Source organism: Furipterus horrens, unplaced genomic scaffold (genome assembly GCF_987537825.1).
Source record: "Furipterus horrens unplaced genomic scaffold, mFurHor1.1.pri manual_scaffold_11, whole genome shotgun sequence".
Lineage (NCBI taxonomy): Eukaryota > Metazoa > Chordata > Mammalia > Chiroptera > Furipteridae > Furipterus > Furipterus horrens.
The window spans coordinates 8138624-8164672 of NW_028327181.1; the positions used below are offsets into that span (position 1 = coordinate 8138624).

At 50.7% G+C, this 26049-nt stretch overlaps 1 protein-coding gene across 2 annotated transcripts in view; it reads right to left on the reverse strand.

Annotated features, from left to right (window-relative positions):
* Window positions 1–12176: 12176 nt before the first annotated feature.
* FBXO21 (F-box protein 21) overlaps window positions 12177–26049 on the reverse strand; it is a 31009-nt gene continuing 17136 nt past the window's right edge. The window contains exons 10-12 of one of the 2 annotated variants that reach the window (XM_090291797.1): window positions 20289–20479; window positions 18658–18815; window positions 12177–15742 (exon numbers count right to left, since the gene is read on the reverse strand). In XM_090291797.1, the coding sequence (XP_090147923.1) occupies window positions 15555–15742; window positions 18658–18815; window positions 20289–20479 (537 nt within the window). In that variant the 3' untranslated portion in view covers window positions 12177–15554. Of the gene's footprint in view, window positions 15743–18657; window positions 18816–20288; window positions 20501–26049 lie in introns of both variants that reach the window. The other variant, XM_090291796.1, reaches the window with a different exon arrangement.

Consider the following 26049-nt stretch of genomic DNA (forward strand, 5'->3'; position numbering starts at 1 on the left):
CCCAGCTCCTGGCAGGAATCACAATTCAACCTCCATTTGACTTAATCTCTGTATTCTCTGCCCAGAATTTATTTTCACTTCAGAAGGAATCAGTGGTCACCTGCTGGGGCTTTGAGCAAGTTGCACTGGAGTTCTCCTTCCCTTGGATCTGGGAGTTCCAAAACTAAGGTGCATCTGAGAGTCCCCCAGTGGGCCGGGGTGCCGTGGAGTGGGGCTGGTCTACACTTGTTGGAGGCCCCCCAGGTGACGATAAGGCAGGGGTGACCAGGACAGAGGCATCTATGTTTTATCCCTGCGGGGGGCAGGGGGGAGGAATGTAAGTCCCAGGGCTTGCCTGGTATCCCTCACTGCTGACCTCTGCCCTCTGTCCCGGTCCTACTAGTCAGGCCGGATGGCCAGCATTCACTAAACAGCAAACAGCGGGATGGGAGGGAAAGGGAGAAGAGACTCAAGATAAAGCCTGTTCACCCTGGGGGCCAACCGGCCTGTCCCTGTCCCTTCATCAGGCCCAGGCTCAGCGCAGTCTTCCAGGAGGAGTGGGTGAGGCTGCTATTGCTGAGCTGGAGAAAACCCATGCCCCCCCATATTGCCACCCCTCCTGGCTGGGAGGGAGGGGCTGCCGCTCTGCATCACCAGAAAGCGGCCTCAGAGGCTATTCTTAGTCTGGAGAGCACACCTCGCTGGGCCTGGGAGCAGTCTCTAGGCTTCAGCGGGCTTTTTATAAATAACTTGTCACGTGCCAGCAGCTGGGTAAGTACTCATTTCTTTTAGGCAAGATGTTCAGAGAGTCTTGGTGGGGGGTTCACCCTCTCTCCCTGGTGAACCTTGTAAATATTCTTATAATAACAGTAACAAGCACGTCCACCAGTGGAACTGACCTGCCACCCTGAAAAGAGGTTCCTTCCATAATAACAGCTAACAATGGGGTACATTCCGGGTTGAGCTGCCACTAAATCCTGAACCATTTCGGAGGCAGTTCCCATGTAGCTGAATGACCTGGGTTCAAATCCTGCCTGGGCTGCTTACTGGTCCTGAGATCTTGGGGCAGTCACATGACTTTGCCTCCACGGGGGCTTCTATGGAACCAGGACAAGAGTCAAATAATTGAAAAGCTTAGAGCAGCATAGGGGAGCCCTCTGGGGGTCTGTGTTGCCCACCATGGGGGGAGAGGCACCCCCTGAGGAGGTGCGGTCCTCTCAAGTCACACACATAAAGGACCCCCACCTCCAGGTTAAATGACTTGCTCACTCAGTAACATTAGAGGCGTTTGAATCTGTATCCATCCCACATGAATCTCTGCTGCCCCCTAGGGCATGGGGCGGGAATCACACACAATCAAGGTCAGTGGGGCTTCTTCCCACCTGTGACCCTGTGACCACCTGGGAGACCAGTTCCACACCATCCCATGGGGACAGCGTCCGCCACCATCTGTTTCTTTCACCTTGATACCTTAGGCGACTCAGTGTCCCCTCGCTGAGCCTCAGTTCCTTCAGCTATGAAATGGGTTGGCAGTAAAAGCACCCACTCTGCAGAGCAAGCAGCATGAGGATGAAGTGACGTAGCGTTTTAAAGTCACCGGTCCCACCAACAGGGTGGGTGCTGCCTTCACCTCCTGGATGAGGCAGCCCCTTCCAAGGGCAGCAGACTTCCAGGATGTGCCAAGTGACAATAATTAGGGTTCAGCTGAGGTCCCTGGGTAAATCAATGCCATCTTCCTGGCCAAGGAGCAATTTACAATATTCTGCCCTTGGCGGGGAGCACCGACTTGCTCAGAATGACAAGCATGTTTCTTAGTTGAGCCCCCAGAAGAATCGGTGTTTGGCACAAAGCCAGAGTTGTTTGGTTGTTTTGATACTGCATTATATTGGGAAGTAATCTATGTATTTTTGTACTTTAAGTGTTTGAAATGTCGAAGAGAATTTGGCGTCATCTAATAAAAAGGCGTTGTGATTCTGATTTTAAATGAATCGAGTAATCAGTTACAGCCAGATATTTTTTCTAACTGTGGTAAAATGCACACAAAACTGAGCACCTTAGTCACTTCTAAGCATACAGTTTGGTAATGTTAAATACGTTCACATTGTTGTATTGGACAGGTTTTTAACTTGAAAGTAATTAGAGAATTTTTACTACATTTGTAAACAGTATACTACTGTTTAAGAGAACTTAAGATTTGCTATATTTAAAAGTTCCATGTATCATATATGTAAGAATTCATGAAGTACGCGGGAAGGTTTTGAAAAGTGCTTAGGAAGAAATCATATATACTAAATTCATTTAGTGCACTTAAGGTATTTAAGGGAGTTTAATGAAGTGGTTTTTAAAAAACCCTTTAAAGTGATTGTAAAATATGGTCAATTTATAAGCAAAATAGGGGGATTCACAAATTCAACACAAAATCTTAGGGAAGAACTGGGTTTTGAACTCATGTTTATAAAAAATCAAATATTAATTCAAAACAACTAACAAAGAGGGTCCCTTAATAGTCTTTGGCAAAAGGCTTTAAGATCACACACACACACACACAAAAAAACCCACGTTGATAAATAAGTGCTTTCAAACCATTTGTGCATAGAATACCTCTCTCTAGTCAGGGGTTCTTGAGCTTGACTGTGCACCAGAAGCCCTTGGAGGGCTTGTTCAAATACAGATGGTGGGCTCTGGATCAGAGTTCCTCATTCACGGGTCTGATGCCCAAGACTCTGCATCTCTAACAAGTGCTGGGTGCTGCTGATGCAGCTGGGCGGGAGACCAGACTCTGAGACCCACCGCATGAGGCCCATGCGACACCCACAGGTGCCAGGCGTCACCATCACCAGCTCTGTGGCCTTTGTCATCCTTTGAACCTTAATTCCCCTCGCTCTCTGGGCTCTATTCATAAGAATGAAGGAGAAATGGCTGCCAAATAGGGAACCAATGTGCAAGCAGCCCTGGGGTCCTATCAGGCCCCTGGGTTTTTGTGATGTACTTTCAACCAACTACCATCTCCTTCCCAAGTACCTACAACCCCCGCTTAGCATTTCACTAAGCATGTGAGGCTGACCTAGGAAAACAAGGCGGGGCTAGAAATAGTCCACATGACCGTGTCTTATTATTGCAGGGTTGGCAAACTATGGCTGACTCTGTTTTCGTAAATAAAGTTTTATTAGGATACAGCCATGCCCATTTTTTTCTGTCCTGCCTATGGCTACTTTTATGCTACAACAGCAGAGCTGAGTGAGTGGTTGCACCAGAGACTGCCTGGCCTGCAAACCCTAAAATATTTACTATCTTCCCTTGATAGAAAAAGTTTGTCGACCTCTGACTTACTGTGATAAGCCCCATTATGTAAAAGACAGAGGGTAGTTACCTTTAAGCTGACAACAGTCTGGCTGGGCAACTCTTGAAATGGATGGCTGCCCTGGCTGGTGTGGCTCAGTGGATTGAGCACCAGCCTGCAAACCAAGGGGTTACCGGTTCAGTTCCCAGTCAGGGCACGTGCCTGGCTTGTGGGCCAGGTCACCAGTTGGGGGCATGCGAGAGGTAACCACACACTGATGGTTCTCTCCCTCTCTTTCTTTCTCCCTTCCCCTCTCTCTAAAAATAAATAACTAAAATATTAAGTAAAAAAAGAAAAAAAGAGGAAAAAAAGAAATGGATGGCTAGTTTTCTTGCCTAAAATTATTTCTTCTACCTGATACCAGCTTCTTTTAAAAACATTATTAGGATCCCACTTCTGGGATTATATCCTAAGAATATTGAAACACCAATCAGAAAGAACCTATGCACAGGTATGTTCAGAGCAGCGCTATTTACAATAGCCAAGATCTGTACCCAGCCCACGTGCCCATCAGTAGGTGAGTGGATAAAAAAGCTGTGGTGCATTTACACAATGGAATACCACGCGGCTGTAAAAATGAAGGAACTCTTACCCTTTGGGAAGTGCAATAAGCCAGGCAAAAAAAGACAAACACTGTATGGCGTCCCTCGTATGTGGAATCTAATGAACAAAATACCAGAATAAAGCCAGAGGCATGGACACTCGGAACAGATGGACAGATCTCAGAGTGGGGAGGGAGAAGAGGGGGGACTGGAAGAAATTAGCCGAGGAACTATATCCGTATATGCACATGGACACAGACCACAACGTGGTGAAGGCTGGGGGGGTGGGGGCGGGGACTGGGTGGAGGGGGGCAAAGGGGGGAACGTGGCGGATATCTGTAATAGTATCAACGATAAAAATAAATAAGTAAAAACTGCATGTGAATTTAAAATACATTATTGGGGCACTCTCCATTAAGTTTGCGAATGCCAGGCAGCTCGCTAGGTGCAGGAAATCCACACCGCGGGGACCCAGCCCCTTGCTGGCTGCTGACGGGCACAAAGCATTTTGGGGCACACAGGGAGGGCGTGAACATCAGATGACGTGGGGTCTGAGCGGGTCAGGCACAGGGTGCCAAGGGAGTGCAGAAATGTGCCCCCAGCCGGCAGAGGGGTGGGCTAACGTGGAGAAGAGTCCGGCAGGAGAAAATGAGGTTGGAATTGCATGGCCGGGCAGGGCGGGAGCTGGGGGTGGAGCTGGAGGCAGGGGTGGGGGCTGGGGCTGGGGGGGAGTGGCTGGGGGCGGGGTGTTGCCAGCAGCGGGAACAGCCTGTGCAATGGCCCAGAGGAAGGCGCATTACAGGCATTACAGGTCAGGGCGCCTGCAATTCCCCGGGGACACAGGTTGTCTGTGTGCTGGGGGGTGGGTGGTCAGCTGCCTGTGCTCCGGAGTTTGGACTTTTATCTGCAGGAACCAGAAAGCCATCAGGCAAGGGACACACATTTTTTAGAAAGATCAGGGGGGAGGCCACCGAACTTCCAAGACAGGAAACAAGGGTGTCCTGGACCCGGGTGGTGGCAGAGAGTTTGGACCCAGGTGCGTGCGGTCCCCTCGGCAGGACCTGACTATGGGTGGGGTCTGACAGTGAGAGTGGTGAGCCCTTCCTTCGTTTCCACGGTGACCAAGGACTTTCATCTGCAATCCTCAGTGGCAGAGGGGACTCAGCCGACCCCCTTGAGGGGTCCCGACTCCCCGAGTAGCACTTTCTGAACACAGAGCGTGAGGCCACATAACTGATTTCCCGCCTAAGAGCCCTCTGATTTACCCAGGGAGGCCGCCTCCTCCACGTGCCTGAAATGGCCACTGAGGGTGGGGGAGGGGGGGCAAGTCACTCCCAATACTCAGACGGTTCTCAGGGTTCTCAGCTGAGGTCCTAGTCATGGAAGGGCGCAAGAAGAGGACCTGTGTCCTTTCACTCTGAGCCAATTACTGCACCGAGAAAGCTGAGGTCTGATATGCAAATGATACCCCAAAGACTGTATTGGGGAAAGCATGGCTTTGTGTTCCTGTGGATTTGTGGCACATTTCACAAGGCAGCAACGTGGGGCCGAAACCTCAGGTCTGAGCCTCCTGAACCCCACTGGACACGGCCACCTAGGGGCAGTGGCGTTTGCATTTAAAATGAAATGACAATGAGGCTTCGAGGCTCCAGACTTCGGGAGGGGCCCAGGGCGGCAGGCGCTGTGAAGCAGGCAGGAGCAGGCACGGGAACAGGGGCAGGCAAATGTCTCCCAGCCTTCGCTCTGTGCAGCTCCGCCAGAGAAATGACAGAAGTCGCAGAACAAACTGGGAACAGATTTTTGCTTTCTTCTGAGTCACCCGGGGAAGGAGGATGGAAAATTCCCACTTTCCCTTTCTCTCGTTCCCAAATGGGAACACAGGTTCCCTGGAGGGGACAGCATAGCCTGGGGTGTGCAGCCAGCTGGCAGGACACCTGGGCCATCTTATGCGGTGGCTCGGTCCCTTCTGGCTCTTGGTGCTGCCTGTTCAGCACAGCCTTCTCCGGGCAGGTCTGAGTATTAGAAGCTTAATGAGCTTTTAAGGTTAGTGGTGTGGTTTGCTCGGGGCTGCCGCGCAATCAGACAGCAAGTGACTCATCCTGAACGTAACTTGCGGGGACGGTGACACTTAGCGGAGTCTATCACTACCAGATAAAACTACAAAACGTTTTCCCCAGACCCCAACTCCCTCCCTCACACTGGAACCATCTGTCTGTCTCTCTGCCTCCCTCCCACGGGGCTCACGGTGGGATTGCAGCGCAGCCTCACGTTGACAAACGTGTGCATCTCAGCCCCCAAAATGGCCCTCTGCTCAGCTGCACTTGTTCACCCCGAGCTCCCGGCAGAGGGCAAGACCCGACTAAAGTGACTAACAAACAGTCCATGTGCTCCGAGAATTTCAGGGGGCCACAAAGAAACAAGGAAGGTGGAAGTCCTAGCACACACAGAGGAAATCTTAGCTGTTGATAAATAACAGATTCATGTGATGCTATGACCAAGAAACCAAGATATCAACAGAAGCATTCAGCCTATGTTCCCTGAGCATCTTTGCGGGGCAGTTTCTGATCCCTGAAAGGCAAAATGATGCCAATGATGGGCACTCAAATAAGTCACACGCAAGCATCAGGTCACGAAGTGTGTGCCCTGAGTCCATCCTTCTGAGTCTCACTAACTCAACTGACCCACACTCGCTGAACTTTGTCACAAGCAAGATCCCTGAAAACTGGAGATACTTTTATAAGGCGGCGGGGGTGGGGGGGTTGCCTTATTCCATATATTTTTAGGGGGAGAAGGAATTTAACTCCACCGCCTTAATCTGCTCAGGCTGCTGGAGCAGAAGGACCATAGTCTAGGTAGCTTAAACGGACACATATTACTCACAGTGCTGGAGCCTGGAAGGCCCAAAGTCAAGGTCCCGAGAGATTCGGTGTATGGAGAGGTCCTGTCTCCTATGTCCTCAAGGAGAAAGGGGTGAGGGAGTTCTCGGAGGTCCCTTTTATAAAGACACTGACCCCATCGTGAGGACTCCTCCCTCATGACCTCATCACCTCCCAGAGGCCCCACCTCCAAATACCATCACCTGGAGGGCCAGGTTTCAGCATGCACCTTGCGGGAGGACATACACATTCAGTGTGAAGCACTGCATAGAGCGGCTCAGGCAGAGCCGTGTGAGATCTGGGCCCCGGGACTCCGTAGCTGTGCCATTTTGGGCAAGTCACTCAACTTCTCTGAGCTTCAATTTCCCCGTGTGTCCATTTGGGATCATTCCGAGTGTACCCATGGCTGGCACAGGAGAAAGGCTCAGAAGAGTCTGAGATCTGACACAGGGTGATATGTTTGTGCTTTTTGGCAGCGTGTTTTGATCACCGGAAGGTAAAATGACTTTATCTAACTTTCTAGAAGCGTCCGCCTGCCTCTTAGGTGCCAGCTGCTGTGGACACAGACAGGAGTAAGCATGAATGCTGACCTCAGGGGCTCATACTCTAAATCCCACTGAGCTCTGCAAGGCAGAAAAGCAGAAGGAAATTCTGCTTCATTGAACATGAAGATGCCAACCAGACTGGGGTGGATCCCGAGCCTGGTGGGGTCTAGATAGCCACAGCATCACGCCTGTGGCTACCTTAAGTCTAAATCCCCCTGCCTCCCCACCTACTCCCGGCTGGAATAAACCTCTGCTGACTGCGTTTTCCACATCATGAAGTTCAGGTCCTGATAGCAGAGGATGAACAGCCTTGTCGCAATGGAGGGCTCTGGCCCTGTGCCCAGCAATCCATGCCAAGTGCTAGCAGACAACTGGCCCACGAGCAAAGATGACGTTTTCGGGGATGGCATCAGCTAAGGCCCAGGGACTTGGCTGAGCCCCAGGGCGCAGTACCTCCAGTCCTTACATGACTTCCGGCCAGGCCTCTCCAGATGATGGCTTTGAAGTATCTAAACACTGAAAACTCTCTGAGGGGAGTGAAAGGTATATAAGAACGTTTCTCTTCCCTGGTGCTCAGAAAAACATTAGTCCATGAGCCTGAAGAGTTGTGTTAACAACATTAACGCTGGGACATTGGATGAGGGAACTGGCTGCCTTGCTTATAAGAAATGCAAGCAAGTTGCATACCGCTGGCTATGCAACCTGCGTGGCCCGAGAAAGGCCCAAGTATCCAGCACAGGAGGGGTGAGAACTCGTCTTAAATGTTCTAAGTACAAAAGAAAAAAAGAAAAAGAAACAAAGAAAAACCCCCAAAGGGGCACGGGGAAACTTTTGGAGGTGATGGATGTGTTTTGCCCCTGGACCAAGGAGAAACATAATTGTGTGTGTACGTCCCAAACACTACTGCACCTGTGTGAATTACGTGCAGACCAATTATACCTCAATAAAGCGAGGGGGAAAAGCAACCTCCCTGTAGGTTTTGCATAGTGTGCTCAAATTCCAAGAGCATAAATTGCTGAGATAGTGAGGGAAACACTCCTTTTCCTTCAACGAAGTAAACACCAGTAAAATAAGAGCGTGGTTGAAGGTGGCCAGAAGGTGGCCACAGAACCGTCAGTGATGAAGACAGAACAAGGGTTTTGAATCCTAAATAATAAAGGATGAAAACATTCGCAAGACATTTTGTGTAAGGCAAGAAAACCCTACAGGGGAAGGAATTCGGGGGCGGCAGAGCTACCACTTGGGTCAAGTGCAAAGGCCCAGGCTTGGGTCCCTGCTCTGAGACACCTGCCAGATCAAGTCCCTTAACTTGTTATTTCTATTTGTTAAAACGTCAGAATGAATGATCAAGGGACCTTTACTTTTCAAATTCTCTAATTTAGAAAATAGTTTCGTACAAGGGTAGCCATTACCCACAAAGTCTTATAACTGTACTTTCTTTTATCCTACTTTTATAAGAGGCACTAACTCAAACTAATCAGTTGTGTGTGGTGTGGTGTGGGGTGTGTGTGTGTGTGGTTGCATTTTTGTTTTCTTTAGGAACATTTAGGAGATTCTGGAATCAGTCATTGTAACACTAAGCAAAGGAGATTACACAATGCATATATAAAAAGGTCTTTAGAATATACATTTTAGCACTTCTTGGTGACAGAAATGATCTCCTCCTGGCACAGAACTGGGCACATTAAAAGTTACTCAAAGCCAGACAGCTGTGGTCAACCAATGAGATGAAAGATAGCAGCTCTTCCTAATGCCACCTCCCAGGTGGAACTCGACTTCTCACTGGGGTGATATCACCCCCAAAGGGAAAATCTGGTTCTTGGCAGGAGAGAAATACTATTTTTCTTTTAATGTGTGATGCACAGATATAGACGCAATACCTAAGCAGATAATACAGTTACCAGTGGTATTAAAATCTCATGGAGGTTCATAGCAGCTCTGTCAACAATAGCTGAAGATGGAAACAGCTCAAATGTCCTTCAATAGCTGAATGGGTCAAGTGTGGTCTAGCCACACAATGGAATAGTATGCAGCCATAAAAAGGAATGAAGTACTGATCAAAATATGCTACAATGTGACTGAACTTGGAAAACATGATACTCAGTGATAGAAGTCAGACACAAAAAGGATACAGATTACATGATCCCATTCATATGAAATGTCTAAAATAGGGAAATCCATGAAAACAGGAAGCAGACTGGGGCTGAGGGAGGGAGGGAGAAATGGGGAGTGACTGCGTAATGGCTGTGGTTTTACTTCGGGGTGAGAACATGTTTTAGAATCCGAAAGAGGCTGTACAGCACTCCAGGTGTATGAAATGCTACTGGTTTGTACACTTGAACGTCGAACCCGAAGCTCACTGGTTCGATTCCCAGTCAGGGCACAGGCCTGGCTTGTGGGCCAGGTCCCCAGTTGGGGCGTGTGAGAGGCAACCAATTGATGTATCTCTTGCACATTGATGTCTCTCTTCCTCTCTTTCTCCCTTCTTTCCCTTCTCTCTAAAGATAAGTAAATAAAATATTTTTTTAAAAACTTAAAAAATAAAATAAAATAATGGTCCTAAAGGGGCAGGGGGGCAATGCTAGAAAAAGGGTAGGAAAGGCTGGGGTGGAGGACGCATCGACCCGACTGAGAATGTCAGCAGAGTAAAACCTTGATGTGAGCGTGTCTTGGACGCAGGAAAAACAAGAACCCCCTCCAAGTGATCTCTAACTTCCCCCACATTCAGCCACCCGAAGCTGAACGCCTCCGTGAGGAGTCCTGTCATTTTGCGAGCAGCAGACGGGCGTCTAACCAGGCGAGGATTCTGTCACGCAGGCTGTCCCGCCCGCCTCCCCCTAAACCTCTTTCCTTGACTCCCAACTTCTTTTCCTAAGTTCACTACCCAAGTCGCTCTAGCCCTTCCCACTCCCCAGAAAAGTTGATGTCATCATGCTGATTTTTTCTGCACAAACAGGAAGTGGAACTTCCTATGGAAACTTGAAACTTTTAAACAAGAAATGCCCAGGGTGACCGTGCGGCAGGCCGGGAGCCCGGAGAGCTGTGTTTGGGGCCTGGGCCCGGTGAAACTGCGGCTGGTCCCGGGAAGTAGTCGGAAAGAGACAGAATACGGCATGTGTGTTGCTCTTTGCTGCTGGCGGCCAGGTGGGGCAAGAGGCACTCAGGCAGAAATGAACGAAAACGGAGAGAAGGCAGAAACCCCCGGCTCCTGATGTTGTAAAAGGCGACATGTGGGTGCTCGCAGAGAGGGTGAGGGCGCTGACTGCTCAGCTCTGCCTCGTGTCGGGTTAAAGTGGCACCACGAGGGCAGGGGGAAGGGCGGCGCAGGACAGAAGGAAGGAAATCCAGTGGGCTGGAAAGTTGGGGAAAGAACTTTGGGTCTGACTGATTCCGGACACAGGAAGGTTAGCCGACTGCTAAGTTTCCGAGGGAATCGTTGCCAGAGGGATCTCAGGCTTGTATAAAATCCTAGACTGGCCCCATGAGCTGCACCAGGCAGGACACGGCTGTGAGTTGCACAGTGACCAGGGAAGGGGCACCCCAACACCCACCTGTGATGTCACCAGGGAAGTGTGTCCTAGAGGGCCGGATTGGGTGAGGAAGGACCGTCTCCCAGAGAGCACTTTCCAACACCCCCCACCCCCCACAGCTCAGGTCTTCACAACGCCCACCCAGCTGGGCCTCATCACTGCAGGAGCCCGGTGGTCTGGGGGTGGGGTACAGCCACAGTGGAGGCCGGCAAGGTGGAGCCCCAAACTTCATTTCCTCCCGGGCACAGAGGCCACTGCTTCCCAGCCTCCTCTGGAGTTAGGATATGGGTCTGTAACTTGAGTTCTGGTCACCGAGGCAGAGGTGACGGGTGCCCAGTCTCCCCTCCTTCCCTCCCATGCCATCTGTTGCAGAGACCATGGATTTAGGAGAGCTCACCCTGTGAGGAGAACCCCCACTGCCTGCCCACCATGCTGGGGCAGAAGCCAGAGCCGGCCTGAATTACACAGGCCGCCCAGCACCCCCCTGACCCCCCACCCCCGCCAGGAAGTGGCCCTGGGAAGAGCACACCTGTGCAGGAGACATGGGCAGCAGCGGCCGGTCACAACCCCTTCTTCCTTCCCAGCCACCCCGGGGAATGTGAGTGAAAGTGGCACGTGCCACTCCAGCCTCAGCTCCCAGATCCCACTCAGATGTGTCCCTTCAGGATCTGTTCCCTGCAGGCTGGAAGAGATGGCTCCTGAAAGCCTCACCTTGGAGGCAGCAGCCCTCCCCCCACCAGCCAGGGTCCCTAAATGACTGCCCCAGGGCCGCCCTGCCCCCGTGCCCCCCATTCCCCCGCCGGTGTGATTGCAGCAAGAAAGTTCCTTTGTAAGCAAGCCATTGCATTTTGGGGATCTATTTATTGGATAACTAGCATTAGCCTAATACAATCATTGCTAAATGGCCATAATACAGGTATGCTATAATTGCACATCATTTTAATCAACAGAGGAATGTCCTTTTCTCTTGATTCTAAGTTTTCAGAAGTGAAAGGTCAGAAGTTACAAGTTGCTGCAAGGCGAAGGATAAAAACATTGCGAGGTAGTCGGTAGTGTGGCTGTCGAACGCCAGGCTTCCCGCCTGTAGACAAGCAGAGCGCGCGGTTCCCGTCGGTACAGCTGAGCGCCAGGCGGCCCCGCGCCCCCGGCTGGAGTCAGCATCCAACCTGCGGCCTGCTTCTGTACGGCTCTCGGGCTCAGGATGTTCTACACGCTGTTACGGCCAAGAGGAATATGTGACAGACTGTACACAGTCCAGACAAATACTCCCTCACGCCCGGCCCTGCCTGGCGGAGCTGCTGCGGGGGCCAGCGGCAGGTTAGCCAGTGCCTGGCTCCCAGTGAGCAAGCCATACAAAGCAGCTCGTGATGTCTCCAAACCAAACCGCCGCCTAGCTCAGATCTTCATTTCCTCTCGGTGGACAGTCTTCCCTCCCTTCCCAGACACAGAAGACAGGCATCTTGATTATTATGGTCACAAGATGCTTTCAAATTAAAAAGTTGCTGGTGGTTCAATTTCATGTACCTGGAATAAGAAGTGAGGGGAAAAGTACTTCCCTTCAGAGCAAAGGGACTTGGTGGTAGCAGAGGAAAGCCTAGGACGGAGAAGCGCGACTCCATGGAACACATCAGGGAAGACCGAGACATTCGACATTTTAAAGTGAGAACAAGATGTTAAGCAGATATGGGAACATGTTAAGCTGATTTAGCAACAGTGTTTAGCTCTGGCTGTCGCAATCAAGCGATTGTGCTGGGTAAATGCACCTACAGGGGAGACCTATGCGGGGGTGCAAGCGGGGACACAACATAAAGCCGGCCTTTCAAAATCCAATTAGATGGACAACGTTTTCAAATGAGACGCCCGGCAAAAACTGGTCTGACGCTGAGGTGGACGAGTGTCGGACGTGACCGGTGGACCGGCGTCTCGCCGAGGCCCCACTTCCCACTGGAGGCCCAGGGGACGCGGCCTGCCGCGGGGGGCCATTTCAGGCTCTAAGATGTCAGCGAGCCTGGACACACCAAACACGCTTGGAAAGTCACACTGCACGACAGTGTATCCCAGGCTTGGAGAAACTCTGCAGCGCAGGGGGCCAGTGACTGTAGCCCACGACCGTCTCCTTCCACACAGCACGTGACGACATCGTGAAGAGCCGGGGGCTGCGCAGGGCCTTCTGGGTAGGTGGTAGGTCACGCAGATTTCAGGCCGACATCAACAACACACCTGGGTGTCCCTCAAAGCAGGTGACGTTCTTTTTTTATAGACACACACTTGGACATAATTAAAAAGCTGAAGTCTTTGCATTATAAGCGATATTCTCAAGATTACTAGCAAGCTTATACAATTCACGTTTGGCAGGAAAATCACAGTCTGAAGATACCCTGTTCACTCACCAATGTTAAGAAAAATTTCAGCAGGGCCAACTAGTGCCTGTTTTGATCAGAACAGAAGAGTGACATTCTGCTACTTGTCACGGTGGGGCTTTCTGTTCTGCAATGACATTGGGCAGGCCACTTGTGTGGTTTCCCTGGGTAAGTTCCATTGATTAATCAGTGTACAAAAAAAAAAAAAATCTTGGCATTCATTGAAAGATAAAAGAAATTACTATATCCAAATAGTTAATATTCTAACATTGTGAAAGTTCTACTTTTATAACAGGGTTTTTTAAAATGGAGAAAATTTGGAAAAATTTTTAAAAGAAACTTATGATTTATTAGAGTATAGGTTCCAAAACACGTTTTTAGAAAAATATAAAGTGCCCAAATACCAACTCACACAGGTGACAGAGGCCTCCTGGAGCCAAAGGAAGCGTTCATAAAGAAGCATTTAAAAACAGTCTAGGTACATATTTACACTGGGTCAGTAAAGGTGAAACCATCTTTCTTGGCTTTGATGTTACTCTACAAAAACAAACCAAACCAGAAATCCAACTATCACAATTCTCAGCCTGCCCCACAGTTTCTCAGGGACGCGGCTGTTAGTTAGCATTCGCTTCACGCTCTCTGATTCCCACCTTTAAGGGAGAGTAGTGTACAGCCCCCAGCCTGGGCAGGCAGGGCGCTGGGAGTGCTCACAATTGCCAAGGCAAGTCCAAAGCCTCTGACTTCAGATTGATGAGGGACATGGTCACTGATGACAGCGAGTTGGGGCTGGAAGGAGCTGGCTGGCTGACTCGCCATTTCCTTCTAGTAACTGCTTCCCTCAGCTGTCACTTGCTATTAAGTGCTCAGGTGGTGTCCCCAAACCTCTGTCATCCCCACCTTTCGAAGAAACAACAGGAAGCAGTCATCAAACAGGGTGTGAAAATACTGCATGCAAATGAACCCTGGCAGCGAGGGGTGACTGGATCCTGGCCCCTGAGGCCCCGTTCACTAGATCAACTGGGTTCTTTAAACTGAGAGTGTGAGGTCGCCAGGCCCTGACCCTAGACACCAGCCTGGGCTGGGAAACTACAGGGCTGCCTGGCTGGGGACCGGGGCGGTGGGGCATGGCAGGAGCTCCAAGGCTGCACAGGCTAGGAAGCTTCCACGCTGTTGCTGAGAACGCGAGAGAGAAGCCAGCGTGATCTGAGCGAGAGGTCGGACTCGTCCGCGGGACCTGAGAACAGGCTCCATCCTGGTGCTCTCAGGGCCACGACGGCCCGGGCGAGGAGACCAGGCTCGTTTTCCTGCCCACTGACCACACGCTCTCACAGTGAAAGGCACCTGGCTCTTCCTACCCTGCCACATTCAGAAAGGTCCTGCAATGATTCTCAGGGATGACGAGGCAGGAAGGGGCTAAAACGTTCTCTTTTCTTGTTTCAAGTCTAAGGTTATTTCTTCTTTTTTCTGGTTACAAAAGTAAAATCTAATTTTTCGGTCTTTGGAGACTACGAAGGAAAATTTCTAAAAGCAGACTTTTTAACATCAGATTGTACTTCCTACTGCATATCACTGATTTAAGATCTACTTGTGATACTGAAGACTTAAACATTTTTCTAAAGTAGTTACTTTAAAGGGAGTAATAATAAATGAACATGGAAAAACCCATCACCAAAACCATTATATATTTTCTCAAAGAATTTCATATAATAAAATGGAAAACTAATGATTCAGAGATAGAAGCATAAATCCAAGAGGAAAAACTTATTCTCCTAATTCAGATACAGAAAAAATAAGTGTCTGAAATCTGCTTCACATATTAGAAAAAGAAAAAGCTTATGATTCTGATTACCACTAGTTTGTTAATCTCCAAGATGCTGCCAAAATCACTTAGCTTCACCTCTAAATAAGCAAGTAAATTCAGAATAAAAGACAAAGAAACAGCCCTTACTCAGGACTGCATGGGCCCCAGAGACATCAGAAAAGAAACCACTACAAACTTAAAACCTTATCTGCCTAGCAAGTAGTGTTTTGAGACGCATGTGAAACAGAATGGAAAGTGAATTAAGAAAGTGATTATAAGAGTGTCGGCTGTGGGACCTCGTGAGGACAGAATGTCACACACTGTCACCACAGGACAAGCGTATAAGCCATGCCACTGAATACAGTGCCTTTTAAATGAACTCACGAGTGTAGGCAGAGAGCAACATTGTCTTTGCAGCTGGAGGCGAGCACAGGCTACTTCAGCCGAGGAGGAGGCCCCAGCACTAGTGGCCAGGTGGCTCTCCTGGTGGTACAGACCCGGAGGGACTCATGGAGGCTTCTAGAATCCTGTTCTCTCGGAAGATAGCAGCAGCGCAAAAAGACAATGTCCTCTACTGGACTTTACTCTGCCTTCTCCTTCTTGGCACTGTAAATATTCTGCACCGTTTCGTAGACGGACTCCAGATCCTCCGGGTAGCGGAGCTCCAGCTCTGCATTCGGGATGTAGTGAGTGCCCGTGAACTCGGAAAAATAGCGTCCGACATCAGGGTGCGAGATCTCTTGCGGCTCCACATTATACTCCAAGTTTTCTGTTGATAAAGAGGCACATTCTCATTAAAGTGGACTTTTCTGCAGCATCTTTTATCCAAAGAACTTCTTAGAAATGGCTTTTGAGTAGTATTTTTGAGGTGAGAAAACAAGACAGATGTTTAAGGAGCGTGGAAGAGATAACAGGAAAAAGGCAGCGAGCGGGACCCAGGGGGCCGCGGGAGGGTGCCGGGGGCCCCCAGCAGCGCCACGCCAAATGGAAGTGCTTTCCGAGTCTCCGAGCGCGGCGTTCGGCTCCAGAAGCTCCAGCAGCCCCCCGGGCACGGGCAACTCAGAGACTCCCCACGTTCCTCTGACCTGACCTGACACAAATGTACGGACAAGGGCACCCCAGCGGGCTCTGTCTTTGCCAGCACTTATGCTTCCGAAGCCCCCACACCCTCTGGTGACCAGTCTCATGCCTGCGTCCCTCTTGTCCAGTGATGTGCGCCCCTCACACACAGACCACATTTTCCACCTCAGCTACCTCCTTTAAAACGGATGATGAAAGAAGAAAGGTAACGATGTAGGTGAGCTATTTTAAAGGATGAAATCCTTTGAGATGGCTTCTCCCCAAAAAACTATGAAAAGTGGGTCCGCGTGGGCCCGAGGAAGGACGACGCGGCGCCCACCGGGAGAAGCCGAGCCGCAACCCAGGACAGACAGAGCTGGCCAGGCGCACCTTCCGCTCTGACCGCGGCCCAGGGCAGCCTCCGCTCCCCACAGTGCGAAGCCCTACTTGCCACGGCCTATAACTGGGAATAGTTCCAGGGAGTCTATGCACAAGCCTGACCAAAGGCTCAGCACACCGGGCAGCACATCACCCTGAAATGCCGTGCCCCCCACCCAGAGGCGCTGTGTCCCCCGAGTGTGCAGGGCAAACACAAGGAGGTCATCTCAGCAAAAAAGTAAAACCGACCTAACCATCCGCTGTGGGTCACTGTGCTAACAAATGGTGGCACATTATTAATCAAGCGAAACGCCAGGCGGCCAGGAAAGTAAGCACTGTGCTGGCAAGATCCTACGGAGGATCCCTGCACCCAGCCCCCGGTCGGCACTTCTCCTTCTGGGACGGGATCCCCTCCTTCTGGCCGGGTGTGAGCCCCCGCTAGGTCTGAGATGGCCCACGGTGCTGCGGCCCAGCAGAGAGCAGCGCTTATGATGCAGCAGGGGAACCAGACCATCACTGGGTGAGTACTGGGGAGGATGGGGAAGTTAAGGATTTGCTACACGCCTCAGAATTTAATAGTTGAAAAGGCAGTCCACTAACATTACCCACAATCAGTTCAACCTCAGTTTTAGGGAGTGTAAGACCGACAGCCAGATGCTAAACTTTTTTACAAAGTTGTTACATTATTATGACTCTGCACCTTACCTGGCTTATTTAAAATTCAATTAGAAATTAATTCCTGAGACACTGAAAAAATTCGGAATACCTAAAGCCAAATGCCATTTCACCTACTCTAAAAAGCCCATTTAAAAGTTAACACAGATGCTTCCACAAACTCAAATATGAAACACTGAGAGTCTTAAGAGCAGCCCTACGTCACGGGCAGCGAGCGCACGAGGCGAAGCCCCAGACGCCGCCCCGCGGTGTGGCCACGGACGGTTCCCCTTGTGTCTGGGAGGCGCTGTGACGGACAGTGCGAAACGCTCACCGGGTGGCGAGTGGGGGTACAGAGCCCACAGGTCACGCAGTAATTTTCGAATCATGTGCCGTTTTAGAAATCGTAGGTATGGTTTTTGGTCACAGCTTGGGGAGTTACAGAAAATCACCGCCAGCACTGCTGCCGGACACAAGGCGCACGTCAGCCCCTCAGAACCCCTTCCTTACGCTGACAGGCTGCCAGCCTGCGGTCTCGACAAACAGAATGTCTCTCCGTTTCTGAGGAATTAACAATTAATGTGAAACTCTCTCTAGTTCTTCTGATACTTCTGAGATTCTTATACACCTAGTATCTCTACGAATGCATTTATCAGAACGTAATACTGACTTAGGTCAGACATGCTTTAGGTCGGACACAAAAGGTGGAGCAGGATGGTTATGGGCCAGGCTCCACCCAGCTGCCTGGGTTCCAGTTCATACTCTGTGAGTTAAAATTTAAAGGACTCCATGTACTTCAGTCTCCTCGTGTACTAATAAGTACAATGAGGACGATGATGATAAAATTAGTTTTCAAATGGAGTTAACGGACATTAGAACTGCCTGTCACAGAGCAGCGCTGTGTTAGCATCTGTGTTCATTCTTGTTAACATTATAAAATGCGTGTTGTAAATGCCTCCACAGGCAAGCAGGTAGTACGTTCATCCCATTAAGTGGAGGAACAAAGAAAGGGAGACTCCCGTGAAGGCATTTTCGTCTCGACCCTGCCCCCCACGGGCTTCGTTTGTCTGTCTCAGTAGCGCCCTGGGCTGGCCCTACCCAGCCTCTGTACTGTCAGAGCCAGTGCTGCAGTCTGTGGCTCTAGAGAGGGCTGCTGGTCTCAGGAGGCCAGAGGGTGCTGGGTAGCTCCCCAAATAGTGTCTATTCAATGCCCTCCAGCTCAAGAGAGCCATGTGGGCCCAGCACAAGCTGACCCTCCTTACATGAAGGGAGCCAATGGTAGTGCCTAGGAAGCAGGCACAGGGGATTTGATTGGCAAAGGCAATGACCAATCAGAACAGACATCAGCAGCAGCCCTGGAGGAGGGTGCTAGCTGTGGTGGTGATGCAAGGGGAGACTTTGAGGACCATGACTATTTAGCCCATGGTACGGCCGCACCATGGCACACCACCTGTATTTATTAGCCGAATATCGGCCCTCGTGAGGAGAGCTATGGGAGACTGACGATGGGGCCCCTAGTATCTGAGTGCTCAAGCAGGTGCTTAAAATGTGCCCAGGCGTCAGTAAATGTAGGGACAAGAACCAGCCACTTACCTTGGGCTGCATATCTGCAAGACCCATCCTCCACCAGAACGTTGTAGAAAGGCTGGTGATGGCCGTGAGGCAGGCTGTGGACGTTCATGTTGCGAATCCACTCGTGCCCCATCATGCAGGTGGGGTCCCAGCCGTAGATCACACAGTTGTAGCCGTATCTGGTTAACAGAAGAGCAAGGGCAAGTGGGTTCCCCGGGGTCCTGGCAGCTATGACATACACGACTGATGGCTTGGCTCCTCTTAAGCACCCGTTTTTACAAATCCACCTGCTTTTACTCCATGCTGAATCATTTCTCAGGACCTCCTTGCCTGTCATCTATCACTATCGATCTAGCACTTCAGCTGGAGAAAAATTAACCTTCTGACAAAGAGTGATGAAGCAATAACAGGTTATCAAAATGGAAAAGGGTTATCAGGACCGAGGCCTGACAACGATGCACAAAACTGGTTCTAGCAGAACAGAGGCCTAGAGGTAAGATGCAGAACTCTCAAACTGTCTCTGTGACTCGAGATAGCTAATGATTTCTCAAACAAAATACTAAAAACACAATCCATACAGGAAGAGGGTGACCAGTTTGACAGCATTAAAGGACCCTGGTTCAAAGAGACAATCTATCCATCTGTTAAGGAATTACTTATTTTTATTAGATATGCCAACAGGATGGTAAATGTATTTTTAAGGAAAGAGAGGGCCCTTACCTTGTAGTGATACACTGTGGAATAGCCACAGAAGAAATGACATCTGGGGTGGCTCTCAGGGAGGAGGGAGGAGGCGGGGGGAGGGGACACAGTGGGGACGAGCCCTACTACGGTAACCACCGACGCAGCCGTGGAAGCATCACCTGGTGCACTAGGCCCATCTGGTTACTCGTAGATGTTTGAAATTTCCATAATAAGTAAAAAACAGAGTGGGATGAAAGAATGAAAACACTAACCCAAACCTGGAAAGGGATCTGGAATTTACGTGCGCCCAGAGGGTAAGTATACGGAAAGAGAATGCCTACAAATTGGAGCAAAATGCTTCTTAGGCACTTAGTGAAAGGAGGCTTGAATGGCCCATAAACCTGTGAAAAGAATGTCAATCTGAGCAGTAATCAGGGAAATGCAAGTTAAAACCCCGATGCAGCGCCGTTTGCCGTGAAGTGCATCTTTGGAGGTCTGGCAACAACCACGAACTGGCGAGAGGGGGAACTCCCAGCTCCCGCCGGCCTGTGGGGTATAAATGAGGGTACAAATGAGCGCCGCAGCTCTGCACACGGTGGAATTCTGTCTAGAAAATGGGCAGTGAGCACCCCCTGCGACCCTGTGATTTAAATCCAGGGAGGGCGAGATGGAAAGAAGAGATTAAGAACAAAGAAGAAAGGAGGGAGGACTCCACTTGCAGCGGCTTCCATCTTCCTGTCAGACATGGAAAGGTCACTAGGAGCATTAGCAGGCCGCCCGGTCTCGAGAGAGCATGTCCCTTTGTGAAAAACGGAAAGGTGAAGGACAGGGTTCGGCGCGCAGGCCTTCCCGTGGTGGGGCCGAGGCGGTCGCTGCTTGGAGCCGGTCCCCGTCCGGCACGTCGCTGCGGCGGCTCGCAGGCCCTCGGTGTCCTCTGCGGCCCGCGGGGCGGGCACGAGGGCACTCACCTCTTGTGTTTCATAATGAGCCCGATGGAGTAGCAGACATCCCTGTGCTTCTCGTGGGAGCGGAGCTTCACCTCCACGCCCACGTCCTCCTTCTTGCGCTCAATGTGCTCCAGTGTGTGCTGCACCAGGTAACCCACCGCCCCGTGCTGCCCGGGGTCTAGGGTCTGAATGTGCTGCAGGATGTCAAGCACCTTCAAGACAAGACAGAAAGACTGGGTGAAAATATTTTTAGCAAGGCCCTTTCCGCTTTAGCGTGTTGGGTATAGCCCTACCTAAGCTGACCTGACAAAGGACGGCAAGGCGGGGCCCTGATGACGGCCTGGGTCCCTGAGACCCACGGGACCCTCCCCAGTCAGGGCACTCACTTCCAATACCAGGCTCTGGCCTCAGACATCCAAACTCAACCGGCGTGAAAGGGAGGAAGCATTTAGGAACACAGTGGACTGGGACCAGCACGGGGTAAGGAGGGTCGCTGCTTACAGGCACATCTGCATTAGGTGACTCTCAAAGGGTCTTACGTTCTTGGTCAGTGTGGGCTTCAATTCTTGTATATACAGAAAGGAAATCATTTTAACCTGCTTGCACTCGTGCACTGGTTGGGAAAATAAAGGCTCAGCTGCTTCAATCAAGAGGACGTTAGACAGAGCTGCCTCAGTGCCACGGAAGATGGACAGGGTCACAGAGAAGCCACCGAAGGGATGCTAATTAGTTTCTGATGTTACACTTGCAGAACGAAGCCTTGCGCACCGGGGTTCTGCAGTCCTACTGGTCATTTCCGTTATTTTAACTCACAATGGCATTTCTTATTCACATGGGCAGGGAGAAACCACATTACATGGGATTTAAATGACTAGCTGGTAGAAGCAGAACTCAGCGTTACATTCTTTCTACTGTACCCTGAGCCTCCGGGGAAAAGACGAATTCTGATCAGGTTAATTAATACCATGCAAACGCACATACACACAAAATTAACAGTCTTTATAAGCCTTTAGCAAAGGGTCTCTGACATGTTTCTCCTTTGAAAACAGGATCTTCCCCTATTTACTGAGTCCTAAGAGGCAGCAAGCTAAATTCTAGTTCCAGATTGGTCAAACTTGCTGTTTTTACCTTTGAACTTTGTTTATTCGCTTATCAAGTGATGATTAATGAAGGCCCTGTTTCCCGATATATTATGAATGTATCAAAGTGCTGTAAAAACTACCATCTTATGCAATGTAAGACATTATTATTCTAATACCAAACCCTGCCTTCCAGACTGAGATTCGTGGGTCTCAGTATTTACTAAACACTATTTTTCGCTGGTCTCTGTGCCAAACCCGTCACTTTTTAAAGTCATTTAACCCTCCCAACTTGAAGGTGTGCAACAGTCCCTGCCAGAAGAGGAATCAGGCTTACTGAAGGTGAGCAATTTGCCTGAGGTCACGGGTCATGAAGACCTGGAATGAGGATGAGACTGGGCTAACTCTAACCCCCGCCCACCACCATCATACCAAAGCAAGAGCAGGGGTATTTTAACTAACTGGTATGAAAAGTTCCAAACACATAAAAATGGGCAGAATGGTATGATTTATAGGACCTCAAACCCTGCTTCAACCACTGTCGGCTGAGAGCCAATCCCATCCCCCTCGGCCTCCAAGAGGACTTTTAACTTGGAGACACTAACAACCTTTATCTTTTGTAGCAACGAGCATGGGGTTTAACAGTAAGCTTCTATTTGCTGGGCTTGCGTAATGCTAACTGCAGCTCCGACCAGTTACTGCTGACCAGACTTTTGCTACATTCTAGACACAGCTCCCTCCTTTCCCAGCAGCGCCTCCCACCAGAGCAGGGGACAGACCAGGAGTCCTCAGCACACGGAAGAATTCTCCAACTCAGAGCATCAGAGGGGGAGAGGAGGCTCAGGGGCAGTCCCTCATCCTTCCCTTGACATGCGGATGACAGGCCGAAGGGAGAGGGTGGAAACGGAGATGATCTGGTGATCTGGGCCTCGCATGTGCCCCGGGGACAGTGCTGACAGCTGGGCACCGTGTTGTGCCCAGACCAGCATCTGCACCTTGAACCCGGAGTCTATAACTTGTGGGGCCGAGGCCCTGAGATGGGGCCTACCACTCACGACTGGCCAACGTGCTATGTAAAGGGCCAGAGAGCAAATGTTTAGGCTTTGTGGGCCCTTTCGGTCTCTGACCCTACGCCTCTCCCAGCTGCTGCAGCTGGAAGGCAGCCAGAGACAAGTAAGCAGACGTGTGGTGCTGTGCGCAAACAAACCCACTCATAAAACACCAGGCCGCTGCAGGCCGGCAGGCGCAGCTGGCTGGCCTCACTGTCCCCTCGAAGCTCTCTCTGAGGCCCTGGGCTCCAACCTCTGAAGCCCACTGTCTGTGGCTCTTCCACTTTCAGGGCTTTCAATACCAGACCCTGATGCCGGAGCCCCTGGCGCTCCAGGACAGCGGCACGTGGCTCTGGGTCCCATCCCACTCAATTACCCCGACATAAACACCCCCCCAAGCCTGAAACAGGTCTGCTCTCCAAATACCCACTTTTCATGTGGCCAGATAGTTGCTGGGGAATCTGGATCTCCTCTCTGAGCCTTCTCCCTTATTTAGAGCTAATGAAGGTCAGTCATTTCTTATTCATTCAAATAAAAACTTTTAAGCGCCTGCTGCGTGGCAGGAACTATGCTGAGTGCTGGGGAACAGCTCCAGCAAGGAGCCAAAGAGCCCCCAGCGGAGCAGCTACAGCCCACCGCAGCAGCACAGAGGCCCTGCCCCACGCGAAGGGCCTGGGAAGGGGTTTCAGAGAAGTGAGCTGGCAGATGGAGCTGAGAGGCAGAAAGGATGTTCCAGGCAGAGGACAGCACGTGCCGAGGACTGACGCAGAGAACGGGCGAGTGGCGGGTGTGGCCCTGGCAGCAGAGTGCGCCAGGGGCCGCTGTGAGAGATGAGGACCAGGCGGGGAGGGCCAGGGCGCCAGGACCCTCCTTGGCCATATTGAAGAGAATGAGCCTGATCTTCAAGATGGCGGGGGCCACCCGAAGTCCTGAGGGTGAAGGGACAACACTGACACTTCCTTAAGGTCACTCTGGCTACAGTGCATAAAACGCAGTCAAGGGTCTAAGAGTAGAGGATGCGGCCATGCAGGAGGCCTGTGCAGTAACCTAGGAGACAGAGCCGTGTACAGATGTGGAGGCAACAGCTGGGTACACTGACCTGGAGCCCAGGGTCCAGGCAAAAGATCAGAGACCCAGAGCTGTCAGCCTACAGGTGGGGACTGAAGCAGGAACAGGTGAGATGACCGAGGGGAAAGGTGCAGAGTGAAAAGAAGTTTAGAAACTAACAAAGGACAAGGAACCAGCAAGAGTCTGAGAACCAAGAACCAGAGTAGGAGGAACAGAGTGTCCCGAGAGACGGGTGGCCCCCAGTGATCACTAAAGATAAGGAGAGCAAGGATTTGTTGGATTTGGCAACAAAAAGAATGATTTATCAAAAAGGGGTCTCTGGCTTCCTTGGCAAGGCAGTTCCAGATCCCTGCGTTCTGGGGAGTGTGTGGGAAGCGAGGTGGTGGGCCCCACCCCCCGCAAGGCCCGCATGCATATTTTAGCCAGCAGGGCAGGGAGAGATAAGCAAGCAGCCCCGGGAAACGCCAGCAGGGCTGTCAGGGAGTGCTCGGTTTTCCCCCAGAGATGAGACAGATTTGCGTTTGTTCCATGCTGAGGGCAGAGAGCAGAAACAGGGAGCCGAAGATACAATCGATTAAAGGAAAATTTAGCAACGCAAGAAAAGGCAGGAGAACTGGAGCCAGAGCATAACAGGTTTGCCTTGGAAAACTGGAGGGACATCTTTTTCCCTGCAATGTGGCGAAACAGCCGTGGGATGACCCCAGATCAGAGCAGGGAGGCAGGTCTGGCAGCAGGGAGGGAGCTGGGGGAGGAAGGGGGGTGCGCAATGGGTGGGCTCCTGCGCCATCCATGCCTGTGCGGGAGGTCCCAGCAAGTCCTCCACTTCTCAGTGCCTCAGTTTCATTATTCGTAAAATGGCAAAAATAAACACAATAAAAAAGAGCATGCCCCCCCCAGAGCTGGGAGAGGATGTGCAGGAAGAGTTCGCAGCCCCTGCCCTCTCTACTCCATTACAGCCACAACGACCCTGACGACCACGCCAGTGACCAAGAGGACTTGTCCTGTGCTCTTCCTGGTTTAGGTTCATTGAAAACAAGCTGACTTTCTGGTCTTCCTAGTTTAGGAACGTTTCCCTTTTACCTGGTAAAGTCGAGCAGATTCTGAGCCCTACACAAACAGATCTCATGCCCTGAAAACTACTTTCCATACACCAACGTATACACACACATGCCCACGGATGAGGCCCCGTCTGCACACACCGTGCTCCCCACCTCCATGCTGTGCACACACTCCTCCACTCCCCCCCTTGCAGTAGCCTCCCTTCCTGCCTCCTGAAATGGTTTCCCACCCTTCCACATCCACCTCACACCTTCCTCTGGAGAAGCGTTTGTGACCCCCACTCCCTCCTCTGGGGAGCTCCCCAGTTTCCCTCGCTGCCTTGGTGTTGGCTGCCTTGCTGGAGTACATGTTTACAAGGGGGGAGTCCCCAACTCACTGGGAACGAGCCACTTCTCATTCCTGATCTCTGAATGCGGGAAGCACCTTTGCCAGCAGCAAATGAATGGTCATCGCAGAGACAAATGTTCTGTGTGTGACAGATCTGCAAGTTGTTTTATAAAGTGACATTTGCTTGGCAGGAAGGCAACCTTGGTCATCCTGAGGATGCCGAGGTAATTCCCCAGGAAGCAGCATGTGAGCACCAGACAGAGTTGTTGAGGGTAAAGCCAGGGCTCCTGCCGCGTTCCCCCCCAGAGGAGAAGGTAACCTCAGCCCTTCTAAGGCTGATGTGCATTTTAAGTACAGAATTTAGTTATCATGAATCTTGCTTTGAAAAAAGCTCTGCACTTTACAGATTACCATGAAGTTCCTCAACTAATCTAAAGTAAAAAGTGATAGTAATTATGTATATTCTAGTATCAAAAATAAAATAAGCTATCAAATCCTAGACAACAGCATTTATTTAGGTTCTGGGAAGGAGGCGGTCACTTTGGTAGAGTCTAGATTTCCCATAACTCTTTGACCAGATACATGCCCTTCGCTCCCTGGGCCTCAGGTGACATCTTTTCCTAGAGATTTCCTTACTGCTATGTCCTTTCTCAGAATCACTTTAGATCTTGGAAATTGTAACTGAGACAATTTAATTCTCAGCAATGTCAAGTCATTTAGACGATCTACTTTCTCAAGAAAGATTTTTACCACTCAGAATTCAGCCCTCTCGCCAGACTGCTCTAAACAAACAAAATGCACTAGTAACATATCTCCCCTGGAAAAGCAAGGACATGATGCAAGCGTGCAGTCACTTCTGCTCTGGGACACGTGACGGGCCTTGAACTCTGCCACGCCCACGGCCCCCCAACTGCAGCCTGACACTGCTTGCTGCTGGCTACAGGGCCGTGATAACACTGAGAAATCGACGTAGAACATATCAGATCCTACAGTTCCCCAGAGGCATAACCAGTCGAGAACTAGTCCCGCAGCTGGACGAGAACAGATCTAAGGTTTAACGTCCCTGTCCAACAGGGATGTTGACGCATGGGCAATTCAGTTGCTAACTGTGCAGCTGGAGGCTGAGCATTTTCAGTTTCACCTCCCCTTGCTGAGGTGGGGTGACCTGGGGGAAATGCATCTCGTGGGCACCAGTAGGTG